Raw genomic sequence first — 19248 nt, forward strand, 5'->3', positions numbered from 1 at the left:
AAGAAAAGAAAATTCAAAGAAACTTGTGAGTGCGTCCCGTAGTTCAGTTGAGTCCCATGTGGATGACCTTCACTTCTAGTGCACTGCTTTGACCCCAGAGGCGTAGTAGAGACCATGTGATCGCCGAGAGCACCCCTACACAACCTTTCACAGTTCAGCTGAAGGTGACTTCTAGGCCTATAACTAAGATATTTATTATACACTAGCAGGGTTATAATAATTTCTGCCATTGCTTACCAGGCCATGAAGAATATACTAACAACATATCGAAATAAATTGTATCTGAACTTACAGAATCAAATACAAATCCATTGTGATCAGTAAGTTCAAACGTAAGCAAACATCCATATTCTATTCTTATTCTTAATTTCAAATTGAATGGAATTTGTAAGATTTGAGGTTTTCACGGCAGTCACTAGGAAGAAAGCAGTCTTCTTGGATGTGGGGCAGTGTACATATTATGTTAACCGACGTTTCGGAGGAACGTATCGCCTCCATCTTCAGGACAGAAGAAAAAGAAGAATTCAGTCTCTTAGCACCTGTCTACGCTGGTTCGCTCGCTGATTTCTTTTTCTTCTACCCTGAAGATTGAGGCGATACGTTCCTCCGAAACGTCGGTTAACACAATATCTACACGGCGCCTAGCTTAGAGAATGAAGATATAGTTGGTCAAATGACGAGCAGTAAAATTTTATAATTTTCGTTTGTTTTCTCAAAACTCGCCCTACACCGCATTTGGTTCCAAGGACCGAGAAATTGAATTTGAAATTATCAGTTGATTCTGGATAAAGACATGGCAAAATATGAAGAAGAGTGCAACCAGTTTCGAGTATAAATGTAGGCTACAGTATGGCTAGAAGTTCTTGAAATATATTTCATTTTTCTGAAAACAATTTATTACAGAGTATTAATCGAATAAAATTCTGTCCGCCCGAATTATTTCCCTTACAGGAATTTACTTGTAGCTAGATGTGAGAAATTCCCGGAAACAGAGAATGGCTAGATCTGTGAGGTCACAAATCATAGTGGCAAAAGTTAAATATATTTTCAGTAGCATAAAGAGGATTATAATTCATTACTGGTAATTATTTCTCTAAGAAGTGTAAAATGTCAACATTATTTTAACTGACTTACATATTCAGCAGGCTGTGGACCGTCCGTACATTTATATAGCTACATCACTTTCATGACCGCAATATGCCATCATAAGTTCGATGTAGTTCACCGACGCACAATTTTTCTGCAGATCTGAGAGCTTCTTGCCTATATCATGCTGTAATTTTAGTAGATAAGCCTACAGAATAATTCAGTGGCTTGCTACAGACATGATATAATTATATATAGTTTTTTATTTATAATTTGCGCTATCAACAGATTTTTTCAACCTCTTCATATTATAGCGATATATTTATAAAGCCACTGACTTATACAGCCTACGCAGTTTAATATTCGGGGATGTTTAAAATCACATATTACCAAAACTTAATTTAATTGTGTACAATGCAATAATACAGAATGCCACTGTCACAGATAGCCACCAGAAATATCTTGTATCCTTAATGTTGCCGGAAATTTATATACTAAAAAAGTAAAAATGTCTTGTAAGGTATAAACGATTTTTAGTTACCGTAAGATCAAACATACTATAATTCTTCTAATTTCATTGTAACATCATGAAGAAATTTTCATTCTTCATTAATCTATTTTAAAATAAATAATCTTATTCTATTCTGAACATATAAAGGGAGCTGAATGATTGTAAATTCGGTTACAAACTATGTGCTACAATTTGTTATGTAAGTCATGACATACCATGCAAACTAGTTCTCCACAACCCATTTTTAAGACAGAATCGACACTAATTTCTACTGCTATTACAAAACTACTATAAGTAGAGTACTTTTACAAAGGGACACAGAATACAGCTACGGCCACCGTGCATCTCTCTCTCCATGCGAACAGAAAAATCAATGGTATAGATCATTCATTATCTTGCTTCATAAAGAAGTGTTGTCTACATGCCCAGGCACGTTTATAGGGATGTAACAGGAAATGTACTGCAAAGAGCACTTTGCTTTAGTGAATTATTAAAGTAACTCTATTTCTGTTATTGTTAAACTTTTATGAAGGCTTTTTATTTAAAAATTTTAATTAATTGAAGGAAAATTGTTATAATGCCGTATGTTCCACATTGTGTTTGTGGAAAACACTTTATTAAATAAAGCAGAGTTTCTTATTACACTGTATAAAACTTCCGTAACTCCCGCTCTGACACTGTAAGGAACGTCAGAAATATATTCCTTTTTCAATCTTGCTCAAATTTCTACTACTACTTTGTACAAGACCTATCTTATATAACACGCGTCTTCATGAATGTTTGGACGTAAATTTACCAAATTTCCATAAGAGTGCCATCTATGAATAAGTGTGAAAACGGATATTGGCACAGATACTTAATTTCTCATGTGTCGTACCTCGAAAAAAATACGAACATATGGAATTAAGAGGTTCACTCAATATGCCTCATTAGAGTAACAGTTTGTAGAAATCTGAAGGGCTGAAATTTATGTACTCTTAAAAGTGAAGAGAACAAGTGGCCACGAATATGTTTGTGTTGAGAGTAAATACAGTCCTACATATGGAAGTACCTTGTGCTTAAACTACCCTAGAGTATGTGCTTCTACTGGTTGGCTCTACCAGATAGATCAAACTCTCAGGCATCTACTATAATCAACAGCTACTTCAAAACAGTTTCGACTGAACACAGGATGACATATTGTGACGAATTTTTATGACATAATAAAAATTGAATCGGTCTTGTTCGTTTTAAACTACAAGGAATAATACAAGTCAGGGTGTAAAAAACGTTGTCCATCTATTTCATTTATCCACACGGTCATAAATTATTTATTTCGAAATTATCAGTGAAAAAATTCACATATTATAAATGTATTTATCCAGCTAAATATAATTAATATTTCTTGTACTAAAACTTTTTAAGGACTATTGTATCGAAATCAAAATTATTTGTACCAATTAAAGTTACACTATTTAGAAGTTGCTTTCACGAAGGAGGCCGCACCATAGCTCAAGCGGTTAGTCGCTGGCTTCCCACCGCGGCGGCCCGGGTTCAATCGCGGGTCTGGTCAAGTGGGATTTTTGGTGAACAAAGTGGGCCGGAGCAGGTTTTCTCCGAGTACTTCGGTTTCCCTTGCCAATCTTCATTCTACCAATTCCTCCACAATCACCCTCACCTATCATCTGGGGTTGGTACAACAGGCCAGAAGTGGCCGCAGTACAAGGGACTTAGTCCCACCCCACTAGCAATAAAAATACTTTCACGAAAACTACCTAAATTGAAAGATGAACATGTAACCTACAATGATAATTCATTACCGAGTTTGAAATAATTTTATTTAATATGAGAATTATGTATTGTGGACTTGAACCGTTACATTATATACAAAGATATTTATTAGAATTCCGTAATGAGGAAGAAATATACATATTTTTTTTATTTCATGTTATGTAATGCTAAAATAATGACAAACTTCGATAAATGGAAAGACGGAGTCAGTTTATTGAACACTCTGATTTTTGCATAAACAGGATTCATAATCATGCATATTAAACAGTTGAAACCCTGGTAAATTTTGCACTAAGTTAATATATATAAACAATATTAAAATTATCATTTAGATATTGAGGATAAACAAAGTTGATTTGTTTTTCAGTTGTTTCTAAAAAAAGTAAAGATTTTAAATTATATAATTTGATGGGCATACATAGGATAATTCTCTCTCTAAAGTCTGAAATATCCTTGGGGAATTAAATTCCTTTATTTCTTAGTTTTCCATTTCAACTTACTTTATCCTCTTAGTTTAAATGTTCTTTTCACTTCAAGTAACTTACCAGTTTTAACCATATGTTTGTTATTAGAAGCTGATTCTTCTCATCCTATTAACATGCAATGAGAAGAAAATGTGCTTTGTTAGTGAATCGGTACAATGCAAACACCAAAACCACACGCGGGGTTGGGGGGGGGGTGAGAACCTGGGTACGATGGCGGACGACTCAACCATACCCCTGTCTCTTTCACCACACGGACTACTTCCAAGTCGTCCGCCTCTGTTTCCCAAGTTCTCGGGAACATTTAAGCATAAAAAAGCAAAGTTCCAGAATACACTGCTACTAGTGGATTCTAGAACTAAGTACACACGACTCGTCTTCAAATTATAACTTTTTGTCTACGTTAACAAGTTTATCTACATTGCAGCTTTACTCAGAAACTCTTATGCTTTAAACTCTCCCTTATTTGCGAAATGTTCTTACACTGTGTTCTTAACATGGGATCTGCATTAATGTAGTTTATTTGAATTTAATTTTACGGCATTCAAATTTGAAGTCGAGTTGATTTAAAACCCTGATGGCAAGCCTGTAAGTCTAGTTATCACAGGAAACCAGTTCTCTTTCTGCGTTTCATTAAGCAATAAATTTATATTTTCTGATATTACAAATAAAGGGAACCAGCTGGTCTCCTGTGAACGCTAGGCTTTCCAGAACAAGAACAACCCCGAGTCAGCACAAAACTTACCAAATTTAACCAAGCGTTTGTGGTAAGGATTTGATTCTTTTCATCCTGTAGAGGAAAACCATTATTTGTTAACTACTCGAAATAAATTTGCATATTTCAACTCACATTCATTATAAATTACGTATGTATATTTTATTTATTTACTTTTAGGTTATATATATAAAACTATAATTTTGCCCGTGGTTCTGTATGAATGTGAAACTTGGTCTCTGATATTAAGGGAGGAACATAGACTGAGGGTGTATGAGAACAGGATGTTAAGGTGAATATCTGGACCGAAGAGATGAAGTGACAGGAGGTTGGAGAAAACTGCATAATGAGGAGCTTCATAACTCGTACTCATCTCCAAGTATAGTTAGAATGATCAAGTCAAGGAGGATGAGGTGGGCAGGGCATGGAGCACGAATGGTGGAGAAGAGAAATGCATATAGAATATTGGTGGGAAAGCCAGAAGGAAAGAACAATGGGAAGACAAAGGCGTAGGTGGGTGAACAATATTAGAATGGATCTTAGACAGATAGGATGCGATGGTATGGATTTGATTGATCTGGCTCAGAATAGGGAACAGTGGAAGGCTCTTGTGAACACGGCAATGAAACTTCGGGTTTCATAAAATGCTGGGAAATTCTTGAGTAGCTGAAGATTTGGCTTCTCCTCAAGAAGGGCTCAGCTCCATAAATAATAAGTAAGTAAGTAATTTTTAGGTTATATAATGGCAGTCTACGTAGCGTAGAATGATATGGTGACTATTAAAAATGGTTTAGAAGCGAGGTGAAGGAAGACGACCGTGGTATAATTTGGGCTATTATCACTGTATTTAAGTACAGAGACTGAAGTGAACCATGAAAATATCCAGTCAGGATAACCGGTCTCCGGACCAAACTCCGAAGCGGAGACTTACCGCGCATGAAGCAGGAACGCGACATCCAGCTGTACAGTGTGTATCTCTCAAGAAACAATTCATGCGATGGAAACGGTGTCGCCCATCCAAAAGTTAGATTAGATCCGTTAAGTTTCGTTCCTTGCGGCCGCATTTCGTGCAAATTGAACAATCCTGTACGCCTACTTCTGAATCGGAGAGCACTTGAAAAGAAAGCTGATGCATTCATTTTGAATCTCTTCGACAATACGACATACATGAATATGATGCCATATGCATCCAGCAGGTCTCACGAGACGAAGCTTCGAAACTTAATATGGCTACCTCTCCATATCCCATATTTCTATCAATACTGGATGACTTTATGATGCGAAGAGTTTCATATCATTCCAGTATTAGGGAGAGAGAGTAAAGCTTCAGGATTCAAATTTACTTTAAGACATGTTCTTCGTCAGTACAAATCAGAAGATGGATTTAAAAAAAAACTGCTTTGATGTCTTGATCCATAAATTCGTAGAGGGAAAGATAGTTTATTACTGAAATATTGTCAACAATTTTTCATATAACCTTTAACATCACAAAGTACAGCTTAGACCCCTGACACATAATTTCCAGAAGGAATACAACCACTGCATTTTAGGGAATGGTTCTGATCAATCAGTACATATACCCTCTGGGTCTAGGTGAAGACAAATAAGTCGGTATATGACACATATTTCATATATCTTCACACACAGGCATGAAAGTCCCAAAATGCATGCTTCTTGCTGACGAATAGCTTCAATTATTGTTCGACCCTAAAGAGGGAAGAGGTATGTTCCTCCGAAACGTCGGTGAAATTATACTGGACTAATAGGGTTACAGTGTGTTCTTAGAGCATGACAGTACGTAGCTTGTTACAACAAACATTATTTTTTTTATTGCTAGTAGGGTGGGACTAAGTCCCTTGTACTGAGGCTACTTCTGGCCAATTGTACCAGCCAGAGATGATAGGTGAGAGTGATTGTGGAGCAACTGATGGAATGAAGATTGGCAGGGGAAACCGAAGTACTAGACTAAAACCTGCCCCAGCGCCACTTTGTCCACCACAAATCCCACTTGACCAGACCCGGGATCGAACCCGGGCCGCCGCCGTGGGAAGCCAGCAACTAACCGCTTGGGCTATGGCGCGACCCTACAAAAAAATTAAGTCACTAATGAAAAGGGGTGCGTGAAATGTTATTCTGGGACTAATGGGTATATCGACCGAAAAGTTTCTAGATTGTCCTACGCAACAAATCGGTCGGCATATGAAAATTCTTTGAGGTACCGTATTACTGCCAATTATCAATTAACCTCTATTCATTATTTGGTTCTCAGTTATTCCTTAGAGTTAGAAATTTCTAGTGCATAGGCCATGTCCAGAACTGTGTCTCAAAATTCTCAGTCTTTCCTCTATCATCTCATTTTGAAAACTAGTTTTCATGCATTTGGTCTTACTGAGACAGTCACAAGTTTTTCTAAAAGAGTGACTACGTTTCCCCTGGAATTATATGTAAATATTGTTAACCGGTATAATTCTATTATTGTAGAGAAAATTATTTTTAATCAGTAAGTAGTAATGAAATCAATTTGCATATGATATTCATAACAGTGTACTGGAATTCATTTCCAAACGCTGATAAGCGATAGGTGATGTTATGTCGTTGGGGAATTGAAGATGTGTGAAGCCTGCCTCTGTCAATATAGTCAGTTCTCTTGGACATGGCGTCACTTCCGTTTTAAAAAGCATTCGCTTGCCTTACACTTGACGTTACAGCACATCAATAGACAAGCACTGTTTGCGTTATATCCCTCACTGGGTTTATTCCTATAGCCAAACTCATCAACCACTGATTTCCATTTTGTCTTCAGACCATGTCATTTAGAAACACAGCTCACCTCTCATGTGAGCGGTTTTATAATTTGATGGTGTCAATTGCCACCTTTGACAATAAATCTGGCAGTTGTAATTTTCTGCATATCAAGGAAATATGACAAAACCAGGCTTCACTGTTTAGATACCTCAATATAGGAAGAATTAATATAGAGGTATTTCATGTACGATTCACAAATAATACATTTCAGATTATCTGGATGCGAGAAATAAGGGTATAATCACAATGCGTCACAGTACTTCACTTTTATTTTACGAAACAGGACACATTTAGAAGCATTTATAGCAGAACCGGTTGCAATCTGGAGGAGCGCGTAGGTGCTACGAAGCAATTATATATATAAATATTACATTGTATTTTATTTTATTTTATCAGGACACATTTAGTTAGTTATTGGAGAGGGTGAGTTTCCCCATGCACTTAGACCTGTATTGGTCCATTGTGCTTCCCTCTATGATTTCTACCAGTCTCTATATCCTACCGGTACTGGTGCTTACCATCAGTCCCGCCCAGCCAGCGAGACCGGCTCTACTAGCTGAGAGGTATCTATAATGCTTCCCCCATCTACCAGAGGTATTAGAGACTGCTGTTGGGCGGGAAACGTCCGTAATTTGCCTCAGTGACCTCCTTTAGAGATATGATGTTCTTTTACGTGCCGTAAAGCTACGACACGGGACCCACGGCTTAAAGTCCCTCCCGGAGGACTTGTTCCCTGAATTTTTCCGCCCTTAAAAATTCGACGACCTCCGCCGGATATTTGAACCCGCGTACTACGAGTCACGAGGTGGGAACGTTACCTCTAGACTACGGAGGCCGCTTCAGGACACATTTAAAATATTTCTAGCAAAACTGATTGCAATTTATAAGAGCGCGTATGTATTAAGAGACAATTATGTATATATATTTTATTTCATTCTTTATTTTATTTTATTTTATTTTATCAGGACACATTTAAAATATTTCTAGAAAAACCGGTTGCAATCTACTGGAGCGCATAGTTCTTACAGGGTATTTATTCATATAAATGTTCATTTTACTTTATTTTATTTCATATTAGTTCCTTAGTTTGTTTTGGGATTTTTAAAGACGATTTAAATCATTGAGATTACACAGCGTCAAATGACAGTACGATTAATGAATATTAATTTTTTAAGAATATGGAACAAAGCGGCAGTTGTCTACATCGGGCAGAAACGTCAGTAGGGAAACCCGAGCCTCTGATGCAGATTTACACCCGGCACCACCAATCCGCTGCTTGCACCCTTCAGACACCTGCTTATTAATTAAGGCCATATGAGTCAAATAAACTGAAAGAATATCGAGTTTTCTTGGCATAAAGGTTTTACGGCGCTGTTTCTTTCTCCACTCACTCACCCGCGACGTTCGGTTATAAAAATGAATTGACTTTCATTACATGCCGTACCCTTGAAGCAAGATGCAAATATCCAACGAAATGAACCGATGTTTCAATAGTAACGCATACACTCGAAATTTCACAATCGAATAACAATCTCTTTCTTTCTAACTATCGTTAGTTGGGTCTTTCTGTTTGTCATTTTTGGGGGTTTATGGATTCAAGACACGAGTTTCATGTTGGGCACTTATATTGTGTGAAGCAGTTCTATTTCTAATATATACGACGTACAAAAGGTTGGTTCTACTCGCATCTTCACATTTTCATGGCACTGAGAGACTTTTATATATTTTTTTTATAAAAACGGACAGAATTGATATCGAACTCAGGATCTTTGTAATACTGTACTAGTGAGTACTATATTAGCTAGTGTTCAGAAGCTCTTGACTTCGACCGAAATCTTTGCCATTAAGAGTAAAATAAAGAGATATTTATTTATGATTACAACGCATCATCTCATGATGGAAGCAGGGTCGTCATAAAATTGTGTACATGGAATATATCTCAAATAGTGCTCAACATCCATCATAATACACGTGCAACGTATCAGCCACTGACACAAATATTTAGAGCATCTTGGACTCCAGACCCGATTGAGCATCTTTTTTCCTGGAAGAGAAGCTCTTAAGCTCAACACAATATACCAGTCAAGCAAGTAGCCCGCATCAATTTCACAGCTGTGATATACTGCTACCGGTAGTTCTAAAGAGGGTTTTCATCTTACTTCTTAAGGAAGTATATAAGTATGAAAAATAAATTCTACATAAGTGGAATAAGGGGCACTATGGATCTGTATACGATTTTAACACTTAAGGCGATAAATGATTAACCACTGAAGCCGGAAGTTTTTTATTTTGTACGAAAATGGATCATAAAATGGTTTATAATTCTATATTGAACGCTTCGATATCATAACATTTATAAACATAGAAACTTTTATAAACTTTGTTGTTATATCTGAGAAATTTAACATGTCAAAATATATTAGAATATGTACTGTAGTTATGAAGAATGTTCAGAGCAATGTACTGCTAAATTATATAATTATATGTTCACAAGGGGCTTTAATTCACGCATTCACGATCAAATCAGAACATTCAATAGTGATGAAATACAAAATATATATTCCAAGCAGCTCTATTAAATGAGCATTTTCCATTCAAATGACGACAGCTGATGGCAGATCCATCTGCTGGCAGAATTAGTACTGCCAGCAGTTAGCGCGTTCGCACTAACAATATCACCCAGCATGGCTAAAATTTCCTGGTATTCACAAAGAATTCCTGCAAGCCTTGACATATATAATAAAGAATTTCAAAGATATTAATATATCTTTAGCAAGCACGTCTTGTTTTGGAAAAGTAATTACGTGTAAATTTTTATGAATACGTACGTATATTTTCGCTGTAAATAGGAATGGACACGATTGGTTCTAAAAATAAAACAGATCTTAATGTAGGAATAACGAAAAATTTATACTGCAAAAATACATTTTCTTATTAAAAAACCAGTTGGAATTTCAATGTCTTTTAAATCTCTAAACCATAAAAGGCGATTAAATATGAGTAATATTAAAAAAACGTACTTCCCGCCAACAAAATATATATAGACTCCATCACAAAGAACAGTCTGTTAATGGTGTCATGGTAGTAGTGGTACATTAAGATGCTATTTAAGTATTCGTTACGAAGGACTTAAAAACTACGAAAATCCTCAGTCGAGATAACACAACAATAAAATTTATCCTAAAGAAAGTAAGAATGGAAGTAATGACTGGATTTAAATATGTAGGATAGACGAAATTAATGGAATATCATCTGATCAGAGACTGAGTGACTTGGAAAGTTTAAACTAGTAATTGATTATTACATTTATTTAAGGCTACATGGAACCTTAGATCTGTATCCTGTTTGTTTTGGAACGTTGCATCTCGAATAATTTACAAACACACCACCAAAGGCATGTGGTTATGTGGCCAACAATGGGGAAGCTGGCCCAAGAGAACGCGATGTTAAGCAACCTCACTACTGTGTACATTACACACGCACTCCAAATCTCTCACAGACTGGATAACCATAAGCCTTTACGAATGAAAATATAGTTGAACGCAATCAGATAATGCAAGACTAAGCGAGGCACGTATATATCTTTACAGTTCAGTGTCTGATAGATTTGGTTTTGATTTCTGAGGATGTTACAAACAAGGAGTGTGGTTGTATCAATCGAACTTTAAGAACCTTCTATATGGTTCGCAGCAGATGTTCAGACAAGCTACAGATGAAGATAAGTCCAAAGGACCGAGGAGTATCGAATTTTTAAAAACAAGACATTAAGCTCGCAAGGACATGTACTATCCTAGCGCAGGCCTTAGTCTCTCAGAAACCAATAAAAAGTTTGTCATAATAGAGTGACCAATAATCATTAAAGTGAAAACAAAATTGTTTAAGAAATCAGGCCAAGTATCTTCTTTGTTAAATATAGTGGATCAAAACCTTGCAGTAGTCTCATAAATATATTTTTATGTAATTACTAGAGACTTTTTATTTCAGATCAGAATGCTTAGTTAATAAAGTAACACTAACGCATTAAACCGAAGCTACAGTAGCAAGACGGCATTTTTTATCTATCAAATAAATCAGGGGCTATGTAATGTTTAACATTATTTTACTCAATTGTATAACGTTCCAAAATACTGTTTCCCCTAACAAAAGAATGCAACAAATCTCGTTTATACACAACAGCCTACTAATAGTATTTAGCGAAAACAATAGTAATTTAATGTAGTATAAGTAAAATTCCATGTAATCATACTAATTCAGGCGATATATACTAGTTCCAATGCGCTATATGGAGTTGATAGTTCTGATAATAATGGGAAAATTATATGGTAGGACATTTAATGGCCATCATTTCGAGAAGGATTTAGAGATCAACGCGCAACTTCAACAGTTTCATTTCTAGACAATGTACAATTTCTACGTGCTGGGGTTATAAATTTACAAAATCAAGTTTTTACATTTTAACTCCTAACACAACACATGCTTCCACTCTGGACCTGCTTAGCTTTGTAAATCAACATCCGTTAATTTTGCTTATGAATCATAGCACTTTATAGTTGTTAGGACGACAATGGTTTAAGTGCATAATACTGAAAATTTAAAATTCGACTTTGGTCAATTTTGAATAATAATTGTAATTATGGGCACCATGCCATCATAATATAAGTTGAATTTCGAGATCAATGACCGCCACTTTTGAATAACCGTTGAGGCTAGAGTGATCACCATGATGACAGAGACTTAAATGTAAAAACTTAGTTGACATGGAGACAGGTTCGTTTCACACAATCTCAAGAGCCTTATTACAAGGGTAGACTGGTGGTACTCACCACATCGATGATCTGCATAAGCGTGAGACCGAAGCTGAGTTGGAGAGGGTCGGACTCGTTAGCCACAGGTCTCTCCAGGACGTTGTAGTGGTCCAGAAGTGTGTGTAGCAAGCGCTTCTCGTGGGGGCCCTGTAGCGACTCTGCAAACACAAATGGACACAGTTGAATTATGGGTGCCACACGTGTTCTAAATACACAAAGCATACTGACAACGTTTCCGAAAAAATCAATAAACTCTGGGAAGAACTAATCGCCTACGTCCCTTTGGTATGACACGGAAAGCATAGGAAACGGCGTGCTCAATAATCCTTCTATTGTTGGGTGTGTATTCGTGGCCGCAGGAAAGTGTTTACCGTGCCGATGACTAACAATGATACGATGGATACACATATGGAGACAGAGACAGCAAGACGATCTCATAAGCCTACTTTTATTTTTTTCAAAATAGGGAAAATAGGTCAAAAGAAATTTGTGTGTAGTTGTGTCATGGTATATTTAAGGATGTTCCTCCAGTGCATTAATTATAGGATATAGGACGAGGAGCTTCACGAATTGCGTCCTTTTCATAAGGCGATCACATGATCACGCCATAGCTCAAGCGGTTAGTCGCTGGATTCCCACCTCGGCGGCCCGGGTTCGATCCCGAGTCTGGTCAAGTGGGATTTGTGGTGGACAAAGTGGCGTTGGGGCGGGTTTTTTCCTAGTACTTGGGTTTCCCCTGCCAATCTTTATTCCACAAAATTATCCATTATCATAATCACTCGGGGCAGGCTACAATAGGCAAATCAGTGGCCGCCGTGCCGAGTGGACCAGTTGGACTCCACCCCTCACTAAGCGAATTAAAAAAAAGGCATCACATCAAAGATATATGGTGTGTATGGGGGAGATAAGGCACGCGTACAGTAGGTTCGGTGAGACATGAGCTATGGCCTTCAGATGTGCATTTGCTTTGCTGCCGGAACATAGTTTGGGAGGTCAGTGGAGCTCAGTGTCTCGAGGGCTGTGAGCGAGCCAATGACGCGTGTTGTTTCATTTCAATAAGAGTAGCGCGATTGTAAGTAGCCTCGCCATTTTCGCGCATCTCAGAGCTCATATCCTGCCTGGCCAGATACCATTGGGGAGCTTAGGTGAAGATAGGAAGATAACATTAAAATTGATCTTGAATACATACGGTGTGAGGGTGTCGACTAGATTCGATAGGCTCAGGATAAGTTCGAACTAGTTGAGTAAGAAAATATTCAATAATTAGATAATGATCTAATGGAAGAACCTGACTTTTAACGCTGATAATGATTGACACGTTCCCCCATTAGCACAACACTTGACTTTATATTTTTATATATCCCTTTATCATCGATTCCCAAACTGAATCACGTGACATACAAGAAGTTTTCTGCTTCGCAGAACATCACAAATGATTGTACTTAATACATGTCACACCCCTTTTCTTTTCTCTGTATTGAATGAAATATCCGTAACAAGACCTGTTACTGTGTTCTCTGTGCGTGAACTTGAGATAGGAATAAAGGAGACATGATAAATTGCTTTCTGTCACCTCTAAATAGATTAATCAAATCATAGTAAGTTCAACTTTGTCTTGTCTGGCAAAACTTGGGATACAGACGTTACCGAAGCTTAAAAGGGTTCTTCGAGACATAAATTGGGAATCGATGTTTAAAATTAACTGCGGTGGAGTATAAGGAAACACTTTTCTGAGATCTGCATGAAAGGTATCGCCTACCTCACGCATGTACAGAATGGTTCTTCTGAGTATGGGTACAATCAAATTGCTTTAAAATAACAAGTTCTGTACTTTGCTTCACAATGTCTGGCTTGCTTACAATTGTGGGAGATCGTGGCTAGAGTCAACCAGATTTAACTCAGCCCGCCAACCACGTGGCTGACACGACTTACTTCATAACGTCAGGCTAAATTTTCCAACGTCTCATTCAACATCTCCGGTGGGATCTGTTGTTAGTCATAGCCTTCAAGTGAGCAGTTCTCATGGATCTTCCCACGCAACTAACACACACGCACACACAAACACTGGTCAGCAGTCTGCTGTAAATACAGTACTTAATGAATCTTCCGTGTTCCACAAAAGCAGATGCTTTCTTGACATGCGGAGGAGTAAGCGTCACAATTATATCGTATTCGGGGGTCCTCATATCAAATCTCGACCTAGAAATCGAATATCCTAAACGAGGTTTCCTTTGTTTATTCCAGTCCCTTCAGGCAAATTTCGGGACAGCAATTCAAATCAGAGAAATCCCGTTTTCTTTCACAGCCCTACCAATTAATTGCTCTTTATTGAACCTATGATCCGGGTTCGATTCCCGGTGCTACCAGATAATTTTCTGAGAAGTAGTGGGTCTGGAACGGGGTCCACTCAGCCTCGTGAGGATAATTGTGGAACTATTTCAAGGAAATAGCGGCTTCGGTCTAGAAAACTGAAATTAACGGCCGTGGGGATTCGTTACGCTGACCACGCGACACTCTTTATCCGCTGAAGTTGGCCTTAATATCGCAGACAGGCGGCGGTCGCTCGGTCGGTGTAGTTCGCTTAGGGATTCAAACCACGGAGTTTGCTTTATTTGTTTATCAGTCATGGATAGAGTCTAAGCTATCTAACTAACTAATTCCATGCAGCTTAGTCCTTCTTGAGAAGCTACCAGTTGCTCAGCTACCTCATAATTTCACAAAATATAATGGAACCTGAAGGTTCCCTGTCGTATTCACAAAGCCCTCCACTGATCCCTATCCTGGGTCGGATGAATCCAGTTCGTACCACTCCCTCTGATTCCTCCAAAATCCGTTTCACTAATATTATCGCATCTACGTCTAGGTCTCTCCTTTCCTTGCTTTCCTCTCTGCTCTCATGCGGGCTACGTGACCTGCCCATTTCGTTCTTCTTAACTCCATCATTATAATTATATTTGGCGAAATGTACACATTAAGAATCTTCTAATTATACAGTTTTCTCCAGCCTCCTACTACTTCATGCCTCTTCAGTCCAAATATTTTCCTCAGCACCTAGTTCTCGGGTTACGTCCAGTCTGTTCTTCCCTCAATATCAGAGACCCTGTTTCACAACCATACAAAACCACTGGCAAAGTTTATACTTTTGAATACTTTATTTTTTTTACGTTATTGGACAGCAAGAGAGACGACAGAAATTTTTGAACTAAATGAAAGCAAGCATTAACCGAATTAACCCTGCATTTAATTTCCTCATGAATACGATTTTGATGTGCTACAGTTGTTCCCTAATATTTGATTTTTACCATATATTCAAAGGATTTATTAACTGTCTTTGTGTTATGATTTCTCTCTGCATGCTATTGACAATGAATCAACAAATATATTTCTTGATCAACTGAGGTATGGTCAAATGCTGGGGCAGATTCTTGTCCACGGTATTAAATGAAGAAAACGAAACGGATTACAGGTCCATTTCTACTCTTACTGGATTTTTGGACTTTTCAAATCTCACTACTTTACAAATTTGGTAATCCAGCAGTGAAATGATTGCGATAAGCTTTATTTTAGTGAATCCAACTGAGTAAGCGTTTTCGTTCTTTTCAAATGATGATGGAAACAGATCCAGTTTACGAAGCAGCGTTGTTTTCTCTTCGCAACCCTGACGAAAGTCGAGCAACCCAGTAGTACTGAATATAGGATGCCATCTTCACAAATTTTCTGAACTGAATTATAACGTACATCGCACAATATGTTGACATTTTCATTATCAGGAAAAGCGAGGGTAATTTTGCGCAGTAACTGGATAGGGCCATCCTGCGTTGTGTTTGTGGAGAAATTAAACCGCGTTTACATCAGAATAAAAAGTTGTCATATAATAATTCTCTAATATTCTTATAAATAATGAATTACTGCATAAGTCCGAATATGAGGTAACTCCCTACTTTTTCCAGTGAGAAAACGAGAAAAAAAAATCGTTGACAAAATTCAATATGCCGCTTAGTTCTGAGGATTGTAAGAAAAAACAAACGAAAACTATAGGCCTACTACTAGGAAATAATACTGTCACGTGTCTGGGGTACGCGTGTCGAAAATAACAGGTTGTAGTTCGGATGATTGGATTTGTTAGCACCTTGGTTGCAAGTTCTCTTAATCACGCTTAAATATAGTGTTATCGTTGATTTACACACTTTCTCGTCCACGACTGCACACGCATTGTGATTCTCAATTTCCATTAGTCGTCTCCTAGCAACGGATCTCAACACAAAAACTGCATTTCAACTCACTATGAGGTCTATTTCGTTTTCAATCACTCTGGAACCTTGGAACTAAAAATCCTTCTGGACTCACTTCTCGAGCTTACGGCTGACTTGTAACTGCCCCCTGAACTAATTCTGTTACTGCATTCACTTCGCTTATATGCACTCTGCACAGATCTCACGGAAAACACTGTCTCTATTGTTGCTGACGTCACCGCTTAGCCAGAACTGTGTTTACCGTGCAGTTGCTTAGAAACGGGTTGCATAATCTCGTGGTTCCACCGCTGATCGGCACGGACGACATAGAGAACACAGCATAATCTATTGTTGTGTAACCTAGCAACGGACTGTTTACCAAGAATCTGCCTTCGACGGAACTTGTTTACCAGCACATTGCCTAGAAATGTGTGTACATGTAACAATACATTCAAGATTTAAGACCTCAAATATATTTCTAGGTATTTTCTCTGATAAAATCAAAATGAGAATTTATAACTCACAATTATCATCTTCATATATATGCTTAAGAATCCCAAAAATGAGTTGACACCTCTTTTATAAGGAGCAGTATTTGAATAAGAAGAAGGAATAAAGAACTCGTCCTATAGTCATGATAATTCGCTTTTTTAACATCTCAAAAGGAAAGCAGAAGACTATGCTGGAGAGAAGAGGTTTAGTGATGTGGTCCTTTTATTCATTCGTTGACGCACCTGATTTCGCCATCCGAGATACATTAACGAGAAATTTGATTTAGCTGTTATACTCTGTTTTCCATTATGTTGCATAATTTAGCTTGACCAGGTTACTGAGACCAGGGCCTGAATTCTATATGTGCCTTCCACCACCCCGCCAATGAGCATCCATAAAATTTTTATATAGGAAGACGACTTGCTTGTTCAGGAATGGTTAGCGAATGAGGACGGCGGGACAGAGTGAAGTGTGTTCAATGACTAACAGAGTCTGGAGTAACAAGCAACCGTAATTAGCTATTGTCAACATTTGCCCAATCAATGCGGAAGTTAGGGAAAACACATCAATCCCAGCAACCGCGTGATTTTAGTCTGGGTTATGTGTAGAGCGACTGAATGCAAATGCAGCGGTCGCTTTTAGGAATCTCACATAAGAACAACATTTGAAACGATTTGCAAAACTGACTGTGCCATGAAAGGAAATGCCACTATTCCAGTGTCTTCATACGTCATAAGAGTTAACGAAAATTTGCAGCGGTGTCTGTGTCAAGAGAATGTCAAATAAATGCCGTAAAACAAGCGCGACCACCTCATAATAAATCATTGCTTTCTCACATTCCTGGGGCACGCGGTAGCATAGTTGGTTGAGGGGCTATGCTACAAGTCGGAAGGTCGCGCGTTCAAGTCCCGATGTGATCATTGGATTTCCTTCAGTTAACCTAATCCTTCCAGCCGCACTATGGCCCTGAGGTCGACTCAGCCTCTAACATAAATGAGTACCAGGAATTAATTAAATAATTTTCCTGGGGAGTAAAGCGCGGCCGGCGCGTAAGCGTGAGAACCTTCGCGTCATCTTTGAGCCGTTTGTCTAGATAATGTGGGAGCCTCAACGTCACACAGCCGTATGGGCCTTAACGGCCTGTTACAGGGATAGTTTTACTTACCATTCTTACTCACATTCCTGATTATTTATCTAGCATACGATGGGGTACCCAAAAGAAACCGAACTAATTTTTTGTGTGGGCAGAGCTTTTGTAGTACCGCGTTTTGCCGCTATGAGCCCATAGAGCTAACATTCCTGAGTCGATAAGCCGACTACGGTTGCTTCAGAAGGTAAGGACTAGTTTCGGCAGGGTTTATACTGACAACTGTTTTGTGGGATCGTCGTTTTTGCAATGGCTGGTTTTCGTGAACAGCGTGCGGCGGTGAAATTCTGCTTTTCGCTCGGGAAAAGTGGAACAGAAACTCTTGAAATGTTAAAAACGGTGTACAAGGACGATGCTATGGGGAAAACTCAAGTGTTTGAGTGGTTTTCCCGTTTCAAAAATGGTGAAATGTCAATTGATGACAAACCTCGTTCTGGTCGTCCTTCCACGGCCCGAACACATGAAAATGTTGAAAAAATTCGTGAAATCATCAAGGAAGATCGACGATGGACCATTGAAGAAATTGTGGAGCTCTCAGGAGTGACTTGGAGCTCAGCGGCCAGATTTGTGGCAGTCGGGTGACTGGTTTTTCCATCATGGCAATGCCCCTGCTCACACAGCCCTGTCTGTACGACAATTCTTGACCAAAAATGGTATGACCCCTGTTCCTCACCATCCATACTCACCCGACCTTGCCCCGTGCGACTTCTTTTTGTTTCCTCGAATGAAAAGAGACATGAAAGGAAAAAATGACGGAGGCGCTGTCAAGCATCTCAAAAGATGAATTTAGACAATGTTTTGAAAAATTGAATAAAAGACTAGACGAGTGTATTAGTGTAAGTGGAGAGTACTTTGAAGGGGATTGAAGGTTTGTGCTTAAAATTTGAATAAATAAGTTTAAAAAAAATAAGTTCGGTTTCTTTTGGGTACCCCCTCAAATTTGTTGCTTCTCTTCACTTATCCTGCCATTCAGTAAGACAATCAGCAGATGAGCTACTTTCATATGCAGCTTTGTTTTGGTTTGTGCTCGCGACAGGTTTTACGAGGACATATTTCTAGGCGCGCAAAGAATTGCAACATGCGCCTATTACGTTCGCCATCGCTGTCTGTATGTTCCAGTTGTCGATCAGCATGTAAGAAATCGAGAACCACAGAAGAAATTCTGACTTGATTTTGCACTAGGCAATTGTATTGAACTTTGAT

The 19248-nt window shown here is 38.3% G+C and overlaps 1 protein-coding gene across 10 annotated transcripts in view; it reads right to left on the reverse strand.

The window, feature by feature from the left end:
- LOC111871549 (neuronal acetylcholine receptor subunit alpha-7) overlaps positions 1–19248 on the reverse strand; it is a 452324-nt gene that overhangs the window by 51912 nt on the left and 381164 nt on the right. For 5 of the 10 annotated variants that reach the window (XM_023864728.2, XM_023864723.2, XM_023864726.2 and 2 more), the window contains 2 exons: positions 12193–12332; positions 3913–3957 (listed from right to left, as the gene is read on the reverse strand). In XM_023864728.2, the coding sequence (XP_023720496.1) occupies positions 3913–3957; positions 12193–12332 (185 nt within the window). Of the gene's footprint in view, positions 1–3912; positions 3958–4594; positions 4640–12192; positions 12333–19248 lie in introns of all 10 variants that reach the window. The other 5 variants (XM_023864729.2, XM_023864727.2, XM_023864722.2 and 2 more) reach the window with 2 other exon arrangements.

This window comes from Cryptotermes secundus, unplaced genomic scaffold, assembly GCF_002891405.2.
Source record: "Cryptotermes secundus unplaced genomic scaffold, Csec_1.0 scaffold1066, whole genome shotgun sequence".
Taxonomy (NCBI): domain Eukaryota; kingdom Metazoa; phylum Arthropoda; class Insecta; order Blattodea; family Kalotermitidae; genus Cryptotermes; species Cryptotermes secundus.